The 23,787-nt window shown below is 36.7% G+C and overlaps 1 protein-coding gene across 1 annotated transcript in view; it reads right to left on the reverse strand.

Annotated features, from left to right (window-relative positions):
- The window catches only part of HDAC9 (histone deacetylase 9), a gene marked incomplete at its 3' end in the record, with an annotated part of 290,855 nt that overhangs the window by 55,848 nt on the left and 211,220 nt on the right, over positions 1 to 23,787 (reverse strand). The window contains exons 21-24 of the mRNA XM_082329553.1: positions 22,862 to 22,942; positions 15,921 to 16,151; positions 15,493 to 15,563; positions 11,343 to 11,461 (exon numbers count right to left, since the gene is read on the reverse strand). Coding sequence (XP_082185679.1) covers positions 11,343 to 11,461; positions 15,493 to 15,563; positions 15,921 to 16,151; positions 22,862 to 22,942 — 502 coding nt within the window. The remainder of the gene's footprint in view (positions 1 to 11,342; positions 11,462 to 15,492; positions 15,564 to 15,920; positions 16,152 to 22,861; positions 22,943 to 23,787) is intronic.

A 23,787-nucleotide genomic window follows, 5' to 3' on the forward strand; every position in this document is an offset into this window, starting at 1 on the left:
GAAAATATATCAATTTTTTAATTGACATTTATATATATCTCAATTTTTTAAATTGATAATTTCTTCTGGCAGCATAAAAATACTATGCAAAAAATTCTAAGTTAGTCTTTGCAAACCTTGAACATTGCTTAATAAGAAGAAAAAAATGCAGAAGAACATACACAATATGCCTAAACTGCAATCATAAATGAAAACACAAATTATGTGGCAATACATGTGAGTGATCATCTTTCCATACAACACAGTCACTGAATTCATATCGGACGTTAAGTAATCACATTAGGAAAATAATTTCGAAGCTAGCACATTTAAAACACAGACATTTTATTGAAGGATACATTCCACTCTTAAATGGAACAGTTTGGGTTGTTTTTACTTTTAGAGATTGCCAATCCATTTCAAGTAATTAAAAAACAGATTTAGAAACCAGTTCTCACAACCAAGCCACACCTAAATGGATGCAATGCCAGATACCGAAAAGTTTTTGGTCACCATATAGCTAGAGAACTAGTCTTTTTTACAGAAAGGAATCTAAGGAAAAGGATAAGACTATGGATCAAAGGAAACAAATATTTAATTCATGCTAGCATTTACTATCATAAATAGAAACCAGGAAGTAAATGTATTTTGATTAACTAGCAATATTTTTTTGTTCTGGATACATACTTATTTTTTGTTTTTTCTTCCAAAGAAGAAGATCTTCCAAGATCTGTCCCTTGGTCCATTTTAGTGTATATGAATTGTAATCAATCATGGGGAGAAAAGAAGGAATCTGAAGTAAATAAATTACTACTAAATGTATTTCAAATGGATTTATTTTACAGCAGAACTACTCCTTTTTCTTTCCAAGTTAATTTTGTAAAACTTCAGGAAGTATTTAAATAATAGTTTTCTCATGTGAATGCTTTCGAAGAGTTTTTAGCATGTGTTTTTGTACCGTATTATTACTTACAATGCAAGGTCTATCCCTGTAAACATTACTCATTTTAGTAAATCTTAATCAGGTTGGTGGAGTGGTCTCAATCAACAAGACTGCTCATAGTGAATAAAAGCTTGTGGGATTAGGACCTACATTCTTGCATTTCCAGCAATTTTCTGGCAATTAGTTGGTATAAGCAAGAACAATTTCCTTAACCCCCACCCCCACCCCAAAACAACAAAGGTAATTAAAATGCTGAAAAAAAAGTAGGAAATTTTTTTTTTAAATGTGCCAGTGTTGGTAACTTGCACCATTTTATTGCAGATTTCATGGTATTAAGTGTTCACGTTAAAGCTATTATAATCAGGAGATAAAATGGAATCTCACTGTTCAGTTGATAAAGAAATGGCTGCAGGGAAAAGCTTCAGATATGAAGGAAGTGTGTCCTGGGAGCTCCACAACAAAAAGAAATCTGTGTAGTATTTTGGTAAGTCTTAGAATATTTTTGAGGTCTGGAGCACTGGTTTTTAACTTCTAGAATTGGTAGTACTGATATTCTATTTGAACAATTAATTAAGGTGCAAGCATCCTGTGTGGTGCTGCATAACATGTAACTTTTTGAAACTACTGCCATGAACTGATGTTTTGAGTTTAATCACATGGGTAAGCACTCATTTCCCTTTACCCACAAATAATTAACATACATGTTATAAGTCCTATTTTAATAATTTCTTTTCTTTGAGCCAATAGTACCTTTGACTTAATTTTTTAAATTTTATTTATGTGTTTGCTTGTGTACAAAAACCAGCACAACAGCAACTAAGACAATTGCCTGGGATCAAAGCTAAAAGTACCAAGAAAATCTCTTCAGATTGGTGAAGAATTGCTGGTGCTGATACCAGTCAGACCTGAAGTGTACTTGATACTGGGATAGTGTGAAAAAGATGAGTTTGCAGACCAAAAAAACAGATGGCCCCTTATCACCCCATGGGGCTAAACACACAAGAGCAAACTTCAGAGACGCCTTACCTTTACCCTGTCTGTCCCTATCAGGAGAGACTGTTATATTAAGGGTTATTGCCTCTATAGCCCTCCCTGTGATCAGCTTTTGAAGTCCATGGCCAAGAGGCCAGTGTGAGAATATCACCCCAGATAAGAGGTGTTTGCTCTGTGAAATATTCAGGACAGGAATCCATGGACCCCGTGATAGTTCAGCAGGGAACCACAAACTCCAGCTAATATCTTCTAATCCCCTGTTGGTTTGAGAACTACCCACCATAAAAAGCATAACTGGCTGTTTATTTGCGCAGGCAAGAGATAACATCTTAAAGTTACAGTCTGCCTTAAGTAGTAGGGATGTGAAGCCCAAAGAAATGAACCATCCAAGCTCATAATCAAAATTGTGTGTGCTCCCTTCTTCTCTGCCTAATAAGATGTAAACATTTTGGCTGGTGTCTCTTTTGAAAGATATTAATCAAATATATTGGTTAGAAATCACAAAGGATAGTCCGGTCTGCAAATTACATGTCTTCTTTTATAGCATTCTGAAGCTGTGAACAATATGTTAAAAATTTTCCCATGGCACAACCAAGTAAATACTTGTGGCACATTTCTATTTATTACAGAGAATAGTTAAATTCTAAGACATAAATCATGCTCTTCTACTAAAGGCTTTACAAATTCCCAAAGACAAGCCTAATTCCCAACGCAACGATGCTATAAAAGATCAGACACTTTGTTATGGAGAAATCCACATTTGGAGATGTCTTTCAACAATTTTCTCTCAGGACCCAATCCTGTGAAAGGCACATGCAAGTTGCTGAACACTGTGTCAAGCTCTATTAGTTTCAAAATGGCCCTAAAAACTTATATTTAATTTGCTGTATTTAAATTGAAATCTGACAAGTTTAATAATGCCTAAGCAAAAAAAGTCCTTTTCTTTCCTCTACTAAATGACAGTCTTTTGGTTTCAATAAGGAAGAAGATTTCATGAGTTTGAATTTCAAAACTGAGAGAAGATGCCACTGATTTTACCTTTTTTGCACCCCTCACATCAGTTATTGTCATTAGCCAATGTCACCACTGTAGCATGAAAGAAAAAATAACGAGAGGTAGGTGAAGAGATAAGGGAAGATGACCAAAAAGGGAAAATAATTCTTAATGGTTCTGTAGATCCTCTTTTTTTCCACTGTAATCTATCCTCTGCCCTGCCCCCAGCAACTGCCCTAAATCAAGGAACTGGCACCTGATGCATTCTGCAGATGGATCAGCACTGTATATCTGGAACATAGCATACAGGTGTTTTTTCACTTGCATGAGTTCGTTAACTAGCCAGCAGACACATCTTCTGTTTGTGGGGCAGGAGCAGGAGTGGAAAATGGAAATGTCTCCTGGCTGAGTTACAGAAAGAAAGGATAAGTGAAAGAGCAGGTCAAATCAGCACTTATTTGTTAATATTGCTAATTGCTCTCACTTCCTGCTTTGGTAGACCTTTTCTGGAAGGCACACCAGTTAATCAGACAGTCATTGAAAACACTGGGCAATAACAAAATCAGTTTTCTGAATCCTTCAGATGTATTTTAAATACGTATTCAGTTAGACATGAGTGCCTCAAAGCCTGAAGATGAGGATTTCCCTGGCATCAGTAAATGAGGTGAATTGTTCACTAATCTGTTTCTCTTGGTTCAAATCCATAGTCCAAACCATTGACATATGCTTACTTGACAGCACGTGAAGGCACATTCCTCAACCCAACATTAGAATTGTCCATTCATATTTTTTTCTGTATTTCTCCAAGAATTAATCTCTTCTTTAAATGGAAATCTAAAAATCTCTTATACCTTCACCTTTGCCTTTTACTATGCTATGTCCTAGAGAGTATGCTAATTTTATATAGTGAATTCCAATCTGCTCAATTTCCACAGGAGCCAACAGACTACTTTTCCTCACAAAACAGGATTTCTGGAATTTTTTACATTTCATATTCATAAATGTAAATGTAGTGTAAATGTCAATAATGTACCAGATCCTGGAGTCATTGGCAAATGATTCACTAATATTTGCAGAGCAAGAGCGAATTTAAGGAATACAAATGCAGGAGTAAATGCAGCATAATCTGACTTGGGAGGCTGCGCAATCCAATGGCCTTGCCCAAGGCATAGGAGATGCTATGGCAACCACTGCTGTGGACTAGGAGGAAAAAGAAATCAATGTTTTCTTTCTCCCAATAAATCCTACAAAAATACTCATTTCTGAAGGCAGGTCACCAATGAACTTGTCATCTATTTTGATACCTTTTGTATTGTACCAAGCAACCATTCAATTAGTATTCAAGAAATCACCCTAGAAAAAACCTTAAACTTTGCTTTCCAAAGTGAACAACTGGAAGCAAAGTCTTGATGACATGTTTTCTTGCTGCCAGTCACTGAGTACCCTGTAGTTTCCAAGAGACAAAAGGAACAAAAGGAAAATTTCTGATATGAATCAGGAGACTCCCCCATGAAAAGCTATACGAATGATAATTGCTCCACCCCACCTCCACTGCTTTTAGCTCTGAGTCAAAAGCTCAAGATCTATCCTGCTGGATAACCATCTTATCACCTCCAGTACCACAAAGATAACCAAATCATGTTAACCAAAATCAAATCTCTGAACTCGGAAGAATTCAGACAAGAAGGCAGCTGTGGCAATTGAGTTAATTTAATAGCTTTCTGCTACCAAAAGGCATCCTACTCCGTTTCTCCCTTTCTCTACTGCCCCTGCCCCCACTTTCACTAGCTGTGGCACACATTGGTCCCTCCATAATCTGATTCAGCTTCATAGCCCAACAGAAATATCTCTACTTTTTTGGTTGATTAAGTTTTCTGATGGGTTAATGAGTTAATGCTGCATGTGTTTACGGAGAGATCTGACAAGAACCAGAGTCAGTGCAAGGTAAGTAATGGACAATTCAGAAGGGGAAGGGGCATGCAACTACCTTTTTCTACTGCAATGAGCAGTTGGAGCAGCTCACACCATCTACCGGAACTGCACTCTGGAGCAGTTAGTGCCAGACTTTCCAAGATCATAGCTTCTTGTGCTGATAGTTGAGCCAAAAAGACTCTCTTGCTTGTGAAGAGATCAGACATGGCATCACAAAAGCCTGCAATGCTATTTGTAGAGACTTGAACCGTGTTTAAACAGCTACCAAGTCAAAACTACTATTCTGTTTAGTCAGCTCTCAGTTTGCACAGACTTTTTTTGCCTGCCTTCCTTTAACATTTGCCTATTACATTAGCTCCAGTAGTCCCAGTCAGGACTCTTTTCCAGAGTCAAGTGTCAGGGAAGTCTTTCAGACAGTCACAAGAAAGTGGAGTCCCTCCCCAAAGACATTACAATCACTCTACCCTAAACAACTCACAGCCAATCCAAGGTACTGTCCAGTAGATAGTTACAATATTATTTGGGGACTCCTTTAGAAATTAAGTGCTTCCACGAAAAAAAACCAACAAAGCAGAAACCAACAGGACAGGCACCCAAGTTCAACCTGGTTGCTCTTACTTGTATTCTGAGAAGTACCAGCGTTCATAGCTTTAGCACTTTTTTCATTGGTCCCGCTTGAACAGAGTGTATCGCAGCATAACACAGTTTTTGATAAGGGAGTTATTGCCATTTTCTCCAAATGAAAACTTTGAAAGTTGCAAATCAGCTTAGTTAGAGTCAATTATATTCTAGACACTGGGTCAACCTTGCATCACAAATTTGGCATAACAGTAGACAGATATCCAAACTGTCAAAATATAGTTTATTCTCTAAATGCCTGTAGTGGTATCTTTTCCTACTGCTAACTGCTGATCTTATTTTGCACTCTGGTGTCAAATAGCATCCTTGGAATAAGAGAGTAAAACAACAGGAAAACTCCAGTAAATCATCATAGCCCTTAAACACAGTGCTTCAGGAAGATGAATACCCTGAAAAAAATCTTCATTCTCACTTGACACTTCTCTATTTACTTTATTCTTTTTACAGAATGGTCACCATTTAATGAGCAATTATGTACAATATTTACTTGAACAGTAAAGTGATCTCAGTGACTTTAATGCAAGCATTATTCTAAGGGCTGCTCTATAAAACAAAGAGAAAGTACTTTACCTCAGGATAATGTTACAGGGAGAACTTCAGTCAGCAGAGCTAAATTTAAAAACAGTGCTCTTACAAGATCTAACAACTTGCAAATTTATGATCAGATCTGGCAGCTCTTTTTCAGTCCTGTTCACTGTACAGAATCCAAATGGTGTGATAATACCGTACATTTTAGCAGAGGTTGTAAAAATTAACTATAAAATAAAGCACAGAATATATCAGCTCTATCTTCAGTAGTTCCACCTAAGCATCATCAGAGTAAGATGGAAGAGTAGATTCATACTCTTTAGGCATCTCCTTACGATTCTAAATATAAAACTCCTTTATCCGCTTTATTTCTTCCCTCATTATTTTTCTTATACCTTACTGTCAATACAATTTTTACTACTCCAGTACAATATGTAATATATTGTGCTGATATTTTATCTGTTACTTTATTGAAAAAATAATAGATTTCTAGTAGTAAAAAGGAAATATTAGGCTATTCAGGAACAGAGGCCTGTTTTCCTCTTATCTGATTATAGTTTACAGTAAAATTAAAGCAGCTTTATAGTCCCTGATCTAAACAAAGGGATCCCAATGACATCAATAGTTACTCTGCATAAGAGAGTTGTGCACGAAAGAGCTCCTTCTAATGCATCCACCTTCACCACACAGCTTGGGGAACTAGTTTAACCAAGCAACATGGACAGAGCCAATTCTAAAGATGGACTTGACAATACAAAAGATATTCCGCTATTTCGGCTAATGAAGTTAAGCTTGAGTCATAAGAGAGGGGGCATAGAAAGCAAAATCTGAGATAAGCTGTTTGAATATCCCTGACAATCTGAGCCAGACCCTACCAGAAGTTAGAGAAGCTGCTGAGCAGGAGTTGGCACCTATAACTGATGCAAGACCTTGGGCCAAGAGGACTACCAGAAAGGTTTAATGTGCTGTGTGCCTCACTTTCTTTTCTTTGCTTTTTGATGTTAAACTTGGTGCAGTTATCATAGCATAAGGACACAGGCAAGGCAGAGTTTGTGAGTGGAGATATCTTTATCAGAAAAAAAAAAGGTATATTTGGAAAAAGAAACTCCTTTTCAGACACAATCCCTTTTTTTGGGAAGACCTTCTTCAGGACAAAGTGGTTGTGCATTCAAAAGCATACCTTACTGTTTCTAATTACGCTAGGTGGTCTTATAAATGGTGTTGTCAATAAACCTTGCCTTTTCTTACTAAGATATTTGGAATATAGCTGGTACCAAAGGCCTAAGAACTTCCCAGCAGCAGAAAGCTCTGCCATAAGCCACCAGTCATCTCAAGTCTTCAAAGCCCACTTTTTTTCTTAACAGAATACAAAATCCATCACAAAGTTTATGCACATGGGTTGAGTATATGTTTCAAGATGTGTATGTGTACCTAGGTACATGCAAGCATCTTTTCAAATGGTAGCACTTCATTGAGAGAGAGGATTGGAACCAAGGACAAAAAGAGCCAACACAAAGAAAAATGTGCCTGTGAAATCCTCAAAGTTGGGGTTGAAAGAAATGTTTTAGTTAATGCTCATTCTCAGTTCTATATTGCACCAAACAAAATATGTTTTGGGGCCAGGTAAAAGCTAGTTAAATACTCAAAAAATCAACAGACAAGGATGAATTGCAAAGGCAGTTGGAGAAAAAGATTTACTTAGTGAAAGTGATTTGAAAAGTGCAATAAGAAGGGAAAGATTCAAACTTCCTTTCCAATACTTTTTAAACACTATCTCTTTTATTCAATGGAAAAAGACCATTAGTGGTTTTGTTACTTAATGGGACTGGAGACAAATTAGGCAAGTGAGATATCTCTTAGCTCTGCTGTCGTCACTGATCTCAGTTGGCCTTCTTCCAACCTACACCCTTCTAGAGGAGCTGAGGGTCACCTCACTGTGAGAAATCTTGACATGTACCTCAGACCCATACATTCAAAACCAGCTGCAAAAATATATATGACTATTTTGTTGCTGATGTGTTTGTTTACTAGTCAGAAATGGCAGCTCCTCAGTAAATCAGATTGTATGTCGATATAGCAAAAAATTAAAATACTGGGTTAAAGCAGGTTAGTATTTACATCTCTCAAACTGTGTAGATTTAGTAGACCATTTTTTTCTGTATGTAATTGCCTGCTGTATGGTTACTCCAAGGCTGTAATTAGTCCAATCTGTTATCTTCATCCTATAGTTTTTACTTTATGACTTGGGAATGCTGAGTAGTTAATACATTTTAATTTTTTCTCTTTGACTGTACTCTGAGAAAAAGACATAACTAACTCCTTATCAAGAATGTAGCGTCTCTCTAACTCTTTAACAGCAAGGTTAGTAGCTAAGGACCCATCTTCTCTCCTTTGATGTCAATCTCTTCCTAATTTATATATGTAAAATTTGTATTGGGTCATAGAAATCAGAAAATTCAATATATTAAGTTTACACAAAGTGCTAAAGATTTATAAAGAAAGAATGTTGACAGGTTAAAATTTACTTTGCATTTACTTGTTTTGAGCATGATTTCTAATTATTACAAATGAATTATATAAAAAATTTGCATGAATATTTATTTTTAGTCTTTAATATGAATGTCTCTCTTTGGACTTTATTTTTTTTAATAGACTGTTCATTTTTCTACATACCACATATAGTATGCTATGTTCTAAAATGGTATGGTGGAATGTGGAGAATTTTGTTTTGGGGAAATAATAAATTCCTTTGGCTCTGTACAAAAGGCTTTATTCATCCCTCAGGTGCATGATCATTATCTGGGTCTATCTTGGCTTTTCCCTTAATTTAAACAAGAGCCACCAACTGTAAATCACCTTTTTTTGCTTACAGACACATGTGCAACTTGTAGATGTGCAGTCTCTTACATTAAAAAATGTACTAAGATTTCAGTTTCTAAAAAAAAGTTATGAAGACTTAATTAATTATTCAAGAAATAAAATTAACACTGATTCCAATATCAAAGAGTTTTTCTTTGCTATCAGGGTGAAATTCAGTCTAACCTGAGAGGAAAATATGAATCTTATTGCAATTTCTGATTAAGTTGTTGAAGCTGCTATGCCAGAACACCATGTATGCCAAAGCATCTTAGTGGAGCATCATGCACGCTTAAGAGACGTGTAGCATGCATGCATTCTCAGCTGCTAAATACAGATAATTATACAAAGCTTCTCAACAAAGTATCTGTTTTGTATGGGTTGGAAGCTCATCTCTCTACCACATGAGCTCATGGAATGGTCCCTCTGACCAGGAGGCATACTTATGGAAAAAAAATAGTGAGTAAACCCCTTACAAAGGACTTTTTCATGCACAAGGTTTTACTAAAAATCATAATACACAGATAAGTGATACTCAAACATTCATACAGGCTGCTATGGTTCTTTCCTCTCCAGTGCAACCACTGCATTTACCTGAAAAGCTGTGCTAAAACTCAATACACCTTTGTCCTGGTTTCACCTGGGATAGAGTTAGTTTTCTTCTTAGTAGCTGGTAGAGTGCTGTGTTTTGGATTTAGGATGAGAATAATGTTGATAACGCACTGATGTTTTGGTTCTTGCTGAGCAGAGTTTACACTAGCCAAGGACTTTTCAGCTTCTTGTGCTCTGCCAGGTGCATTACAAGCTGGGAGGGAGCAGAGCCAGGACAGCTGACCCAGCCTGGCCAAAGGGCTATTCCATACCATATGACGTCATGCTCAGTATATAAGCTGGGGGAAGAAGAAGGAAGGGGGGGACATTGGGTGTGATGGTGTTTGTCTTCCCAAGCAACCGTTACACGTGATGGAGCCCTGCTTTCCTGAGGATGGCTGAACACCTGCATGCCGATGGGAAGTAGTGAATGAACTCCTTGCTTTGCTTTGCTTGCGCGCACGGCTTTTGCTTTACCCGTTAAACTGTTCTTATCTCAACCCACGAGTTTTCTCCCTTTTACCCTTCTGATTCTCTCCCCCATCCCACCGGGGGGGAGTGAGCAAGCGGCTGTGTGGTGCTTAGTTGCTGGCTGGGGTTAAACCATGACAACCTTACTTGCAGCCACAGGGATGTTTCCTTTCCAATCCACTTGTGCATTAGCACCTGTGTGAGTGTCTTTGGGTAGGCCCTTGCACTGCTCTCTGAATTCTCACTTTCCACAGGACACCACTACGGACAGTCACTCTAGCTCTCCATCTATCCTTTCGTCCTTGGTATTCAAGGGAGCCTGTGCAGCATGCAGTTAAAATGAAAATAAAATATATGTGTCTCTTCCCTGCTCCTCCTGAGGTAAACACCAGCTTTGTTCTCCTGACCTGTAACAAAAGGCGGAGGTCAGAAGGACAAAATCCTCTGAGCTGGAGTCCATTTGTGCAGTGTGTTAAATGTCATTAGGTCTCATTGACTTCTCCAGGCTTTTCCCAAGGGGTTTGTCATTAGCACCAGAGATCTATATTTAATAACTATTTAAGTGCTATTATGGTATTTCTTGAGATGCACTGGAGAAAAGTACATATACTGAAGAAAATTATTCACAGCATTGCATTAGGAAACTATTTTGTGTTGTCTCATGGAAAGCCATATATATATAGCAATGTTACAGTGCACATTACTGTACAGAGCATTACTACATTACCCAATCTTGCTTAACATCCCAGTCTCAGAATCAGTTTGGCCACGATATCCTGTAAGAGACAGTGACTTTGGAGTGCTACATATGAGACACCTCAGGCAGACCTGTCTTTCAGAAAGTATTAAATCTCTGCCATGAACACACATTTTGGAGGACTGAAATGGACATCCAAACTTCGAGACCCAACAGAGTAGTCTTTTAGAAAACTTTGGCCTTCAGGAACACTGATGTAATTCAGGATTAATGCCATTGAGCTGAAAAGATTACAATAACAAAAGAGCAATATGAGATTGGATTTAGGCCTCCAAAGTCTAAAATCTCCAATATATATTTAAAGAGAAATAACTTACTCCAGCATTTGGAAAATGCGGCCTATTGAAAAGCATGAAACCTCTAAAATGTTATTTGAATGCCAGAAAAGTAATACTTTAAAAAGCCAAGACAAAAATGCAAAGAGGAACAGAAAGAAGTGAGCCAGAAATGCTAACATGTTCATTTCCACCCTGTCTGTGAGCTGGGTGAGACCCACAGCTCCATGGGCATCTCTGGGTATTAACTGATGGACAGTCCCTGCCCTCAGTGACATGGTGTCATCTCACAAAATAGAAATATGGACATATGCTGGACTTAAAATAAGGTTCCTAACTAGAAAAAATACCAACTCAAAAACATGCACCTTCTGACGATACCTACATTTAGCTGTGACTTTGTACCCGCCCAGCGGAGGGTCATGGCCTTCCACAGCATCGAATCCTGCTGACACCAGGACAATCTCTGGATCAAACTCATTGGCAGCTGGCATAATCACAGTCCTGTAGAGTGAAAAAAACCAACCCGTTAAAAGTTAAAAGAACTTCTCTCTTCGTGGTATAAATTGCCACAAACTCAAAAATCCACAACACAAGATATTTTCTTTTAATTAAACCAATCTTCATGGTAGCTATCCAAAACCAAACAAAGTCTAAGGCTTCGATTAATTTCTTTCTATAGTCACTCTTTTTTCTTTTCTACGATTGAGAAAAAAAAAATGCAGGTACATGTGAAAGCCTCTAATATTACACACACATCTGTGTCTGTTTTATCCTGCTGCCTATAAAAAGCTGCCTCTTCCAGGGAAGTGACTAATGGTTTACAGAGAGCACTCAAAGCCTGAGTGGAAACCCGGACTGCTCCAGTTAGTGCGAACTTGGTGTAAATTTGAACTATAAATTTCTTTTGGGAAAATGTTTGCTTTCCAAACTTTTTTTTTTTCTTCTTAACATTTTTAAATGTTTGTCGAGGTGGGGGGTGACTCTAGCAAAGGAAAAACATGAAATTCCCTTAATCAAATCCAGACTATGTTGTCAAGCCTTTCCAAGGTCAAGCATAACAGGAATGTGACAACCACAAACTAGTGACAGCAACCCCTGCTGGTGTCAGGAAGATAATTCAGCCCTTCACAGTCACAAAGATTCCACTTTTTTAACCCTTTCCTTGACAAACTTCCATGGGGATATTTTGTCGCTTTGTTTTCATACTTCTCCAAATTCAAAGCATTAAAGATGTTTTGAAGGAGAAGACAAAACCCTGCATTCTGCACTCGCAAATGCCTTCTTTCAGGCTGACTTTCTGAAGGGAAGGTGTCAGGATGGCTTTTACACTAGTGCAACAAATGCTGAGCCTGCAATGACTGCGTTAATTCAGGGGGACATCACTAACATTAAAATGCAAATACACAAATGAATGTTCTATTCCAAATATATTAACTCAAGGAAATCCCAATTGGTCTACACTGGTCAAAATCTGAAGATCAATTTTGCGCATGTATAATACTATTTTTCTTAGTTCAATATTTATTTATTTATTATTTAATCAACTTAGGCCAAAGAGATCATGTTTTTGTCAAAAGATTAAGGTTTTCTGTGGGGAATAAAAGCATATTAATAATACTTTTACAACTCTCTAGGTTTTTCTTTAGTTTAGTTTTTGATCTGTGTTTTATAAACTTTATTTTGTTCTGATTTCCTCAAAGGTAATTTTAATATTAGGAAAGTGTTCCTTTTACTTGTTAGTCAGAGAAAAAGAGAATTCAGACTAAGTAAAAAGTCTTTGTCAGGACATACAGCATTTCAATGAATATCATTTTACATTAGAAAAAAAGGGTAGAAGCAACTTCATTTTTCTGGTGATTTCACTGAAATTGCACCATGAATGTCTGCAGGCAAAGTGATACAATTTGTAAAATATTCCGGTTTTTACATGTGATTGGTAGGCCTCTACTGAAGTATGGATTCCTGTATTGTGCACTGCACTTCAAGAAGGACCTAGACCAACTTGAGAGAACAAAAGGAAAGAAAACAATTCTAAAAAATGTGACCTAAGTGGATAAAATGATGGAATTATAATTATTTGATTCACATAACATGAGAGTAAACATGATTAAAGTCCACAAATATGTAAGAGGTTGTTGCAAGAGGAAGGAAATAACGTGTTCTGTATTTCCACTGTGGATAGGACATGAAGTAGTTGCAGCAGGAAAGCTGTAGTTCAGACACTGGAAAAAGTTTTTTAATAGTAAAGACAGATAATCATTTAAATAAAATGTTTGAGAAAATTGAAGAGTATCCATCTCTTTGATTTTTTTTATAATAGATAAACCAAATATCTATCAAGCTTGCTACAGGTTCAAGCTGACATGGCCTTGAGGCAGGAGGTCAGATTACTTCTCTTCTAGGTCTTTTTCCTATAGTTCCATGATGTATAACTATATAAGACACAAAGTACACATATGAATAATTACATTAGACACTACAGTGACTGAACATTTTTGCAGGCTAATCTCCACAAACTTAGGGAACAATATCAGGAATAAAGATCTCCTATGCAACCACATCTTATCTTTCTTATGTACGTACCTTCTGATACTCTAATTATATGTTCATTGTCTGAAGCAACACATACTTCCCAAACTTCCCCACGTCTGCAACACATATGGCATGGATCCTGATTAGTGATGAGGACTGTGGCTGATATGCAATCTTGATCTGTCCCCATAGCACCATATATCTTACACACTGAAAGAAGGAGGGATCCTATGGAGAACCCTCCCTATCTGCAGCCACTTGAGTTTTGCCCTCCTCCTCTCCATTCACTTTTCCTCAAATTCAAGTCAGGCTCTGTTTTTTATTTCTTCATGTCAAATAAAATGACAGCACCATGGAGTACAGCATAGACAATGCTCAGGAGTCAGAGGATGGAGTGTGTTCAGTGCAGACAGAAGCTCTGGAAACTCAGGTTGCTGAGCATTAACAAACCTAACCATGATTACACAGAATGAGATTTTTGAGAGTCTTATAATTTGGAACATTGGGAAATCTTCCACACTTCTACCACATTTCAAGACCTTGCTCAAAAGCGTAAAGATGTCAGCACGTTTTTTTATAACTTGGGCAAAACAATGCATTTGACCCTTAATCTCACTCTCAGAAGCAGCAAAAATTGTTTAGCCACAGTTTCTTCAAAATTTTTGTCACATAAATATGTCTGACATGAAAACCGCCAGCCACACTGGGTAACATTAGTACAATTATTAAATACTAAAAGCAAGGGCTTTCAACACAAAGCACCAGGAATAGCTATTAACACCATCTTTAACAGTACTGAACAGGAAATAGTGGCATATTCATAAATCTCTACAGAAATGATATATAGGAATCTCAGCTAAAGGAAGAAGGCAAAACCAATAATAACCAGAGGTGGCATCTAGAATTCTCTGTTCTGTTACTGCTTGCAGTATCACCTGAATTCACATGACTGAAATAAGACCTAAGAGGGCTTTTCTGAAAGAAAGATTTTTTTCCTTTTAAAAATGTACACAGTGTCTGTTAAATTTCACCAGAAGAATAGCACCCTACTTTTGCTATAATACTGTCTCACAAATTATGACAGAACTTTGCTGCAGCTACTCTGCATACTACATACCAGAAGAGCTAACCTATGTGCCCACAAGACTTGTGTCGTTCATTTCTCTTTCATCCTCCATAATACTGAGGGACTTGGAATGTCAGAGCTCATCCATCTTACACTTGTTCTTGATTTAATACTGAACAGAAACTCTAAGGACTTCTTTTTAAAAAAGTCATTATGGAAAATGTAATCTGTTTACTAGGATAGCAAGCTTGACTCTTCTCTAAAACATCTCAGGGTGTCTGTGGTCCTTGTTACAGCAGCCAAGACTACTATTTTGTCTTTCAAAAAAGATGACAGCCACAAGTTTCTCAATTGCAGAGAGGACCATATAGACATCTAGTTCCTAAATCTCTGATCCAATCTTCCTCTACATTAACCAACAGGCATTTAAGGTTGCTCCTCTTTTGAATAACTACTATGAGATCTCTGCTCAGAGAGGAGTGGCTTAAAGTCTGGAAAACATCATAGCATTTTGTTTTGGACTTTGTATAGGTAGGACCTTTCTAACCTTTGTCTTGCCTTGGCAGGAACTCCTTTGTAGCACAAAACACACGTGTGAATTCCTTCACAAAAGTGACAGATACTTTCTCATCTTATGAAGTGCTATAAGGAATCATATACATACATTTTTAAATATGCACTAAATTTCACCAGGACATACATACAACCTTTTGGCATTTGCCACCTCTCAGGCTTTCAGCGCCTTCATTATCCCTGAATAACTGTCTTTAGAAAAATGTTTTGAGGTTGGCAGCTGTAAAGAAAGCCTACACAAAGCACTAGATTCCATCCCTTTTTTTATTTGAGCAACCTGAAGCTCATTTCTCCTGGTTAAACAGGCTTCTCCTGCCTCAGGAGGGTGAGAACAGTTGGCCAGGCAGGGACGGCTCCTGACCCTTCACTGTCTCTTGGGAGTGGAGAATCATCAGACCCTGTATCTTGCTCCTTTTCCATCTCATCTACACTCTGGAGTGCACAGCAAGGTGGAAGAAAGAGAAATCATCCATCAACCGCCTCCTCAGGAGCTCCATAACCATAGCACTTCCCTTCTCAATTGCTTAAGAACAGAATCCTCTGAATCAGATCATAATAGAAAATATGCTTTTTTTTTTTAAAGCATACAACTAGCGTTGGTCATACACTAACAGATATTCATGTTAACCTTCCCAAATTCCTCAGACCAACCCTATGCTTAGAAGTCAGGCTGCAGCTGGCAGGATTTGTTACGGTGCAAAGGGTCAAAACTCTGCTCATCAGAAATCCTTTGCAAGGATGCATAGGCAGCCTGCACTCAGACCTAGGTAAGAACAATTATTATCTTACCTGCAGCAAGAGTAAGAAATATGATTTGGCTTCTGACCATAGGTCACCAGACAAGTACGGCCTGGGGACCGGCAGGTCATCAGCTTCCTGCTTGAAGCCAGCTGGGCTGCAGGGGTTATCAGCAAACAGAATTTCATGCCGCGATTCTTCTCCAACAAAATGAGTAGTTTTTGTCAGAAGAGAAGTGAATTTTATTCTTCCACTATGACTCACACTCTCCTCTACTCCTTTCTCCAAAGAAAATAAAATACATAAAAGATATTTATTTTCTGTGATCCTGAATCGTATAGAAGCATAAATATTTGGTACACCATATTCACCTAATGATGACAGCAGAGTTCCAGGGGCATCTTGCCTGGCTGACTGTTTCTTTCTTTTCACTCACATTTTCATTAATAAACATGTCAAAGCCTGAAAGCTGGAGCAGCTGGATCACAGGAGTTATTTATCTATGCTAAACCTTGCAGTTACAATGAAACTGTGTCCTCCAGCCCAAGGTAGTGCAGATCTCCCTTGAAGTCTGATGGTACTGGGAACAGAGCATGTGTCTGGGAAGCTGAAAAGATTCTTTTTTGTCTCACCAAGGAGATTTCCCCAAGGAATTAATATGTTCCATTTGGGTATACTGCTGTCTGCAGAGAAGCCAAGGGATGGCTTCCAGTTGGGTGTAGTCCTACAGAAAACATCAGGCATGTGATCCTCCCCTCCCCACCAATCTGAACATCAGATGCAAGACATTAAAGAGATTCTACCAAGGGACTCCGTTCCTTTTATTCTTCCATTCTATTTCAGTACATTTAAAGCACATGGTTAGGATGCTCCCAAACATTTTTTCTCCCAGAAGAGATTGCAGAGAAGTACCCAACCCAGAAATGACTCTGCAAGTACCATCACACAGAGCTGGAATTCTCCAAAGAAAGTTAAGCTGATGCAAATAGCTACAATTCTTTTGCTGTGTTGGTAATTTGAAAAGGAAACAAGCAGGAATACCAGCCCAGGACAGTAATTTATGTAACTGAGAAAAAAAAATCCACACTGTTCTAAAACTGCAGATTGGAATGGCTTAGTAACATAAATTATCTGCTCTTTCCCTAAAATCCTCCAGTGTTTTCATCCAGTGATCTCAAAGTACTTTCAGAACATTAATAAATGGAAAGGATCATATCTTCAGCTGGTATAAATCAGTATAGCTGTTTCTGATTGCATAGTCCTCTAAAGCAAGCATTTCTTGTACCCACTTCACAGATGAATCAGCTAAAACTAAAAGCTGGTGAAAGACTTGAATAAATTACTTAGTTGTCCCTGGAAAAACCTTGAAAAGAAATGCAGAAGACTCTAAGTCCACTACTTCAACTAGTAGAGAACACTATAAAAGCACTGTTAGTTATTCAGTTATACCAGACCTGTATTTTGCAAGAAGTACATATACAATGCATTAGTGCTATTCAAGTGGGGGTTTTGCCACCAAATGGAGACCCAGTCTCTTGTTTGAAAGAATGTAGGTCTACCTACAGTTTCTCAGTTTCACATCCTGCAAATAAATTATTGTTCCAAACAATCACTATGTTATCCTACCTTAAAATTACACAAGTTGAATGCACCCTGATATGAATAGATCAGAAAGCATTTAAAAGATTGCCCCGATAGGTACGTGCAACTTATGGTATCTATTATTTTTATGTGTTGTTTGCACATATGTTTTAATGTAACACAATATCAGGTAATGTCTATCCTCACAGAAAGCTAAATAGCATTTCTGTACAACTGTTGGATATTTTTTTTCTCTCCTTGTTAATTGAGTTTATACTAGTGTCTCTCACTAAAATTTTGATTTACATTCATGACATTTCTTTATGCCAGTTCTACTGTCAGCCCAAGTTCAACAAGGCCAAACCTGAGAACTTTCCCCCAAACCTCCTTGCTGACTGTCATCTGACCATCAGCTTTGTCCTGGACTTACCCTCCAAGGTATGCCTAAATTCTGCAGATTTTATCTGTATTAGTTTCTAAGTTACATCTTTTATATAAGTTTTATCTTTAAAGCCTCTATTTTTATTTCTTTTCTTTTATCTTTATAGGTTTTCATTTTATATCTTTTTAATAATTTTATTTCTGCTCTATTTTTTATAAACACAGTCAATATTCTTGTCCTTACTTTTATCTTATGGTTACCTTATTTGCTTTCTGGAGATACAAAATATATTTTTCTTTTATTCTTCAAGGGGCAAAAGGTACCACATCAACACAAAATCGTCTCTACTGTAAATCATGGTCATTTCACTGGGGTTTACACATGGTATTAAATTTAAGCACATGCCAAAGTGTTTAAAGGGTCAAGGTCTTCCATGGATTCACCCAAGTTAGTAATTTCAAACGTTATAATTGTAGGAGTATCTAAGTGCCACTGAATGAAAAGTTTCAGAAGCACCAACAGTTTTGCTTTTTTTTTTTTTTGGCTTTTGAAGACATTTTCAGAGCCTAAGGCTATTATTTGTGGGTTCCTTTTTAAATGAATAATTATTTTGGCATCCTGCATGCAAGTTTCCTGAATTCTGTTACAGCTGGAATTGCAACATCTTAAGCACTCAAAAAGCATAAGAAATATTGACTATAATATCTGCTGATCCTTCAATTTTTATTATTATTTAGAAAGGTGGTTTCAATGTAATTATAAGGACTCTTCTACATTTGATCTACAGTATGCCTCAGTCAGAGTCTCTGAACTAGTACAAAAAGAACCAAAATAAGAAAAAGTTAACAAACAGGAAAATTATGAGAAAAATATTACTTTGGGGCTTTCAGAATTCGCTTAAAATTAATAGCATAGTCAAATAAAATTATCCAACTTCTAGAAACATGGGCAAATGCATATACACACGTACAATGCACATTCTCATCCATATTCAGAACTGAGTAAAATTCAAAGTTCAGTGGTATTAGGTAAAGGGATTGGCTAAAAATTGTGGTAAGTAAGCTTGCTCAAAGGCTATGGGTCTAAGTGTCTCTCAAGTGGTTATATGTTGAAAGAAGAGGTTAACTTGGAAGGATCAAAGACTTGCAGCTATCCACTATGCAAATATAAAGCCTTCTATCAAAATATAGGCCAAGCTAGCACATGCAATAGCAGAATACCTCCTTACAGAACACTTTTACCCTGAAAAGTGATGGAGTAAAAAAATATGCATTTTCTATTAAATGTTGCTCTGTCTTTTTAGAGTCTTATTTGTGGAAGCACTGGCATGATGAAAGAAAAATTTACTACCTTTTTACCTTTTATTTATTTCTCAGATCTCAAATAAAGCTGGTTGGTACCATGCCATCTTGTGCAACATAAATAAAACTTATTTACTAAGTTCCAGCTGGTAGCTAAAGGACTGATGTGGCTTCCAAGAGCTATAAAACTGAAGATGATATATGAGAAGGAGGAAATAGAGGTTTAATTTGCAAAGATGGTGCTTAAAATAAAACACAGCATGACTTAAAATAGTATCACCAACACTGAGAAAGTAAAATGCAATAAATATGGAATCCCACCATTTAAAGTCAATTATTTTTCTATCAAAGCCATTCTAACATGTATGGGAAATGGTACTGACACATGCATATACACTGCCAAATTTTACCCTCAATTATTTAAGATAGCATTTAGCTTTCATGGTGTAAGATGTTCCTATCAGAAGAATCAGTTCAGTGCCCATTTCTTGTTATTACTTTATTGTATATATATAAAAAAAAAAAAGTAAACCTTTAGAAGCTTTTCTGCAATAAATATAATAATCACATTCGAGGGTATTTTAAGTTTTCTGTTTTAAAATTTGCATGGCTGCTTAGAAAACATATTATATTTCTATCAAGCCCGAGTACACTACAGTATTTTCTATAACAAAATATCAGTTTTGCCTTTCTACTAAGTAATTTCTTTCAACAGTACTTTATCATAAAAGTCAATGGCCTTGGCCTAAAATGTTAACATAATAAATTAATAACACTACTAAAACAGTTCACTGCTCCCAGTAAATCTTATTAATAGTAATAAGATTGCTGCTAAGAACACAAAAGTGTTATAATATCAGAAATAGTTAAATACAAAGGTAAAAACTTGCCACAATATGTTGTATTTATAGAGTTCACAAAATGAATGATAGCATGGTATCCTCTCTGAGGAATTTCCTACGTCTATGAAAAAGCATATTATTTTGAGTATATTCTACCTTTCAGTGTATTTTTAGAGTACTTGACACTTTTAAAATAACTTAGCAATCTAAGAACAGTAGAAGAGAAAGGAGAGCATAGTACCTATTTTACTTACACTCCACAGGAATCATGGAATTGGGGAAAATAAGGAAATGGTGGTGTTCTGAATAAATTAAAGAGAGAAGAGGGCTCTGGAGTATGAAGTTTGTCTCTAGATCCAAAATCTACCCTCCTCCTTTATGAAAAAACTTTAGAAAAGCTTTCAGTTTGGGCATATAGCATAAAATTTGACAAACAGCAGGAATGAGGAAAACACGCTACCCAAAATTTACCACTATTGATTGTACAATAGCTCAGTTTGCAATGTTAACAATCTGCTTATGTCACCACTAAAGTGATTACTAGAGAAGTTTAAAGTAGTTTTCAATTCTTGCAAAAGTGAGATGTGGGGAAGAAGGGAGGGTAAATCTTATTAAAAATTGCCTGGGGAGATGAATTGGAGGGGTTGCATTTTTCACGGGAGCAATAGGTTGAGTGAATAAAAGATAAAAAATCCCTTGGAAAAAATACTTTTGCCACAAAATTTGCTAAATTTCTGAAAAGTGCATTTTGCCCAAAAGGGGAATTTTTTTCTTTCCTTTTACATGAAAAGAAAACAAACATTTTCTAGAAATCAAATTATTCATCAAGGTCACAGCCATTTGCTGTATTCATCGACATGGTTGTGAATACAAAGTACATGAAGTTGTCTTCATTTTTTTCTCAGAGGTATCTGCATATTCTCTCTTGCAAGTGCTTTCTTGCTTTGTTTTCCTTCCATATACTCATAACTACTTTTAAAGGTATTTTCTGTGTGTATGGTTTTCTATCATTTCTATTTCATTAAATAGAAATTTCACAAGTTTCTGGATAGCCACTATTATTTTATTATATACTATGTTGTCACTATTCCTTTGAAGTAATGCTATTGAGAAAATTGCTCATATGGCTAATCTTATTTTTCAGCTCTTACAAGATATTCTTTCAAAGAGAAGATACAGACATAGGTCACTTCCTCTTGTTTTTTGCTGAGGAACAAGAAACCCTGGTAGAAAAGGAACATATGGACATTTCCTTACACCCAAACCAAATTAACCAACAGGAAGTGTCTCTGATCTCAAGCAGGAAGATATTGATGCTACAGGCAGAAACAGTATGCAACGCTTCTGTACTAGTAAATACAGGCCTATTTGCTTGTTTCGTGCTTGGCAGAACTTTGTCATTGGAATTGGGGCCACTTTAGACCATCCCATGACTCTAGCATGTATTTAAACAGACCAGCTGGGCTTCATTCTGATAGCCAAAAATACAGCATCCCTCATATAACAAGGTTTTATACAGTACAGAAACATCGCGTCTTCTCACTTTACCTAAATTGAATGCCACTTACTGGAACCCATACTGATATAATTTTAGTGGGGGTTTAGAGGAAATATTTATAGATAATGTAAGGTAACTCAGAAAAGCACTTTTCAATCCCTGCCCTTCCCACCCCCCCCGCAAAATTCTCAGAAAGAGAGAAGGTATTTGTGGGAGCAGGGGGAATGCTCACAAAAAAAGGACTAATCCTTAGGTACCACATAGTGTTAGAAACTATAACTTTTTCTCGTGCAGTTTCAGCTACTGTTTGGTTAGCAATGTGATCTGGTGTTGGCTCTGGGTAGTTTGGAGGAATCCTGTCCTTTCTTTATTATCCTATCCCCTCTCTTCCCTTGCACTCATTTTGCTCAGCAAAATAGAGGAAACATGATAGACTCCAAAGACAGAGAAAATTGGATGTCAGCGCCTAAAAATTAACTGAATTGAACATGACTAGAAGGACTCAACTCACAAAGAAAAGTACCAGACTTGTTTAGGGAGTAACATCAGGTAGGCTAATGTTTTAAAATATGAAACATGCTCCTGCAAGAGAGTTACACCTATAACTTAAAGGGTGAAGTCAACGAAAGGATGTGAGGGAACTAAGGCTTAGGGAAATATGAAGCCACATATGACATGTCGAGGACAATGGGAATTTTGTTTCTGATTTCAGTAGTATGAAAAAAATAGGGTTTTATACCTGAAATTCAAAGGGAAGCATTTTGACATAGGAAAGAACTTTATATATTAAGGAATCAATGTAACAAATAGGAATTTTAATAAAATACGAAAGTAGCAAAGGAATATACACTAACACAGTATCTGAAACAAAAGCCAAGATGGTCAGGAGATATTGTATCAGCTTCAGAGAAACTGAAATAATAAAAAAATGGATACATATTCCCATTCACAGACACAATGAGGGAAACAAAAAGTATTTCTTAAGCACATCTGGAAGGAGAAGAAAAAAAGTTAAAACAAAGAGCTCTGAAAAATAAGGATTGAAGACAACACCACAGAATTCAGGAATAACATGACTCCTGCATAAGTATTTCAAAGCTTTTTTTTTTAACAAGGAAGGAATAGTGAACAGCAAAAGACTTGAAATCTCAGCCCGAGAAACAAAACATGAAAATGAGGATATACTGCGACGTGATTTAATATTTTGCTTAAGCTTCCATTGACTTCATGTAGCCAACATTTCTCCTAATAGATTTTATGTGATGTCTGCAAAAGAAACATAGAAAGTCTTGTGGTCCTAGATCAATCATAACTCTTTCAGTGGTGTACATGGAAGAAGCCTTTTATTTGTGCCAGGCATTTTACAGCAGAAAGGCAATTCCACTCACCCCAAGAGAGTCATACTGATACAATGCTAATCCATTTGCCAGTACAATCACTTGCACCAACTCTTCATGTTGCCAGGACCCCTGAAGAAGGTCAGAGGAAAAATCAAGGTGAAGTTTGGGATTTAACTGAAGAGCATCTAAAAATTACATTTTGATGTTTCTGAATTTGCCTTTCCCCCATGAACTTACGTCTCTGCATTCCTGTTACAAAACTGAAATGCTCACACCTCTTCTAATCATTTTTGGATCCTATTTGGAGTGATAAATTAGACAGTCTCCTCAACAGCATGAAACAAAAAAGACTTTTTCTACCATATGTTACAGTAATAAAAGAGAAAGCTGTTTCCCATTATTGGCTGGTCCATCCTCATGTAGTCAGTTGCCTTGGAAACTGAGATTGATTATAATTTCAAGAAAATGTAAGAATGAACTGAATCACATAGTTCTTTTTTCAATGTCTATCTCAATTTATAATGTTGAAACTAGCAACAAAAACATCGCTAAGCATGATTTCCACTTCTAGCTTTATTTTTGTTGCACTTATCTCTCAGAGTGACAGTCAAAATAATATGATAACTTAGATTGGATACATCAGTAAAATAATTGTGAAGTTTCAGAAAACATTATAATAAATGTAAGTCAAATGCACATTCAAATTTACTTCATTAAAAAAAAATAAATAGTTGTTCTTCCAGATTTAATATCTGGATGACACAGTATCTAGGTATCATGTAATTCAAATTCTTCACTCTGTCCAAAAACTTGAACTTTTACTGAAGCCAAAATATATTTGATAAAACATTCATTTTCCAAGTATTTCACAGGCCCCTTCAGGAGTTCATAATAATTTCTCTCCTAAGGATTTGACTTTAATCAGCTTTAGTCTGCTTACTGCAAGTAAGTTACCATTTATTTATGAAATCCTT

This window comes from Platalea leucorodia (assembly GCF_965183815.1).
Source record: "Platalea leucorodia genome assembly, chromosome: 1".
Lineage (NCBI taxonomy): Eukaryota > Metazoa > Chordata > Aves > Pelecaniformes > Threskiornithidae > Platalea > Platalea leucorodia.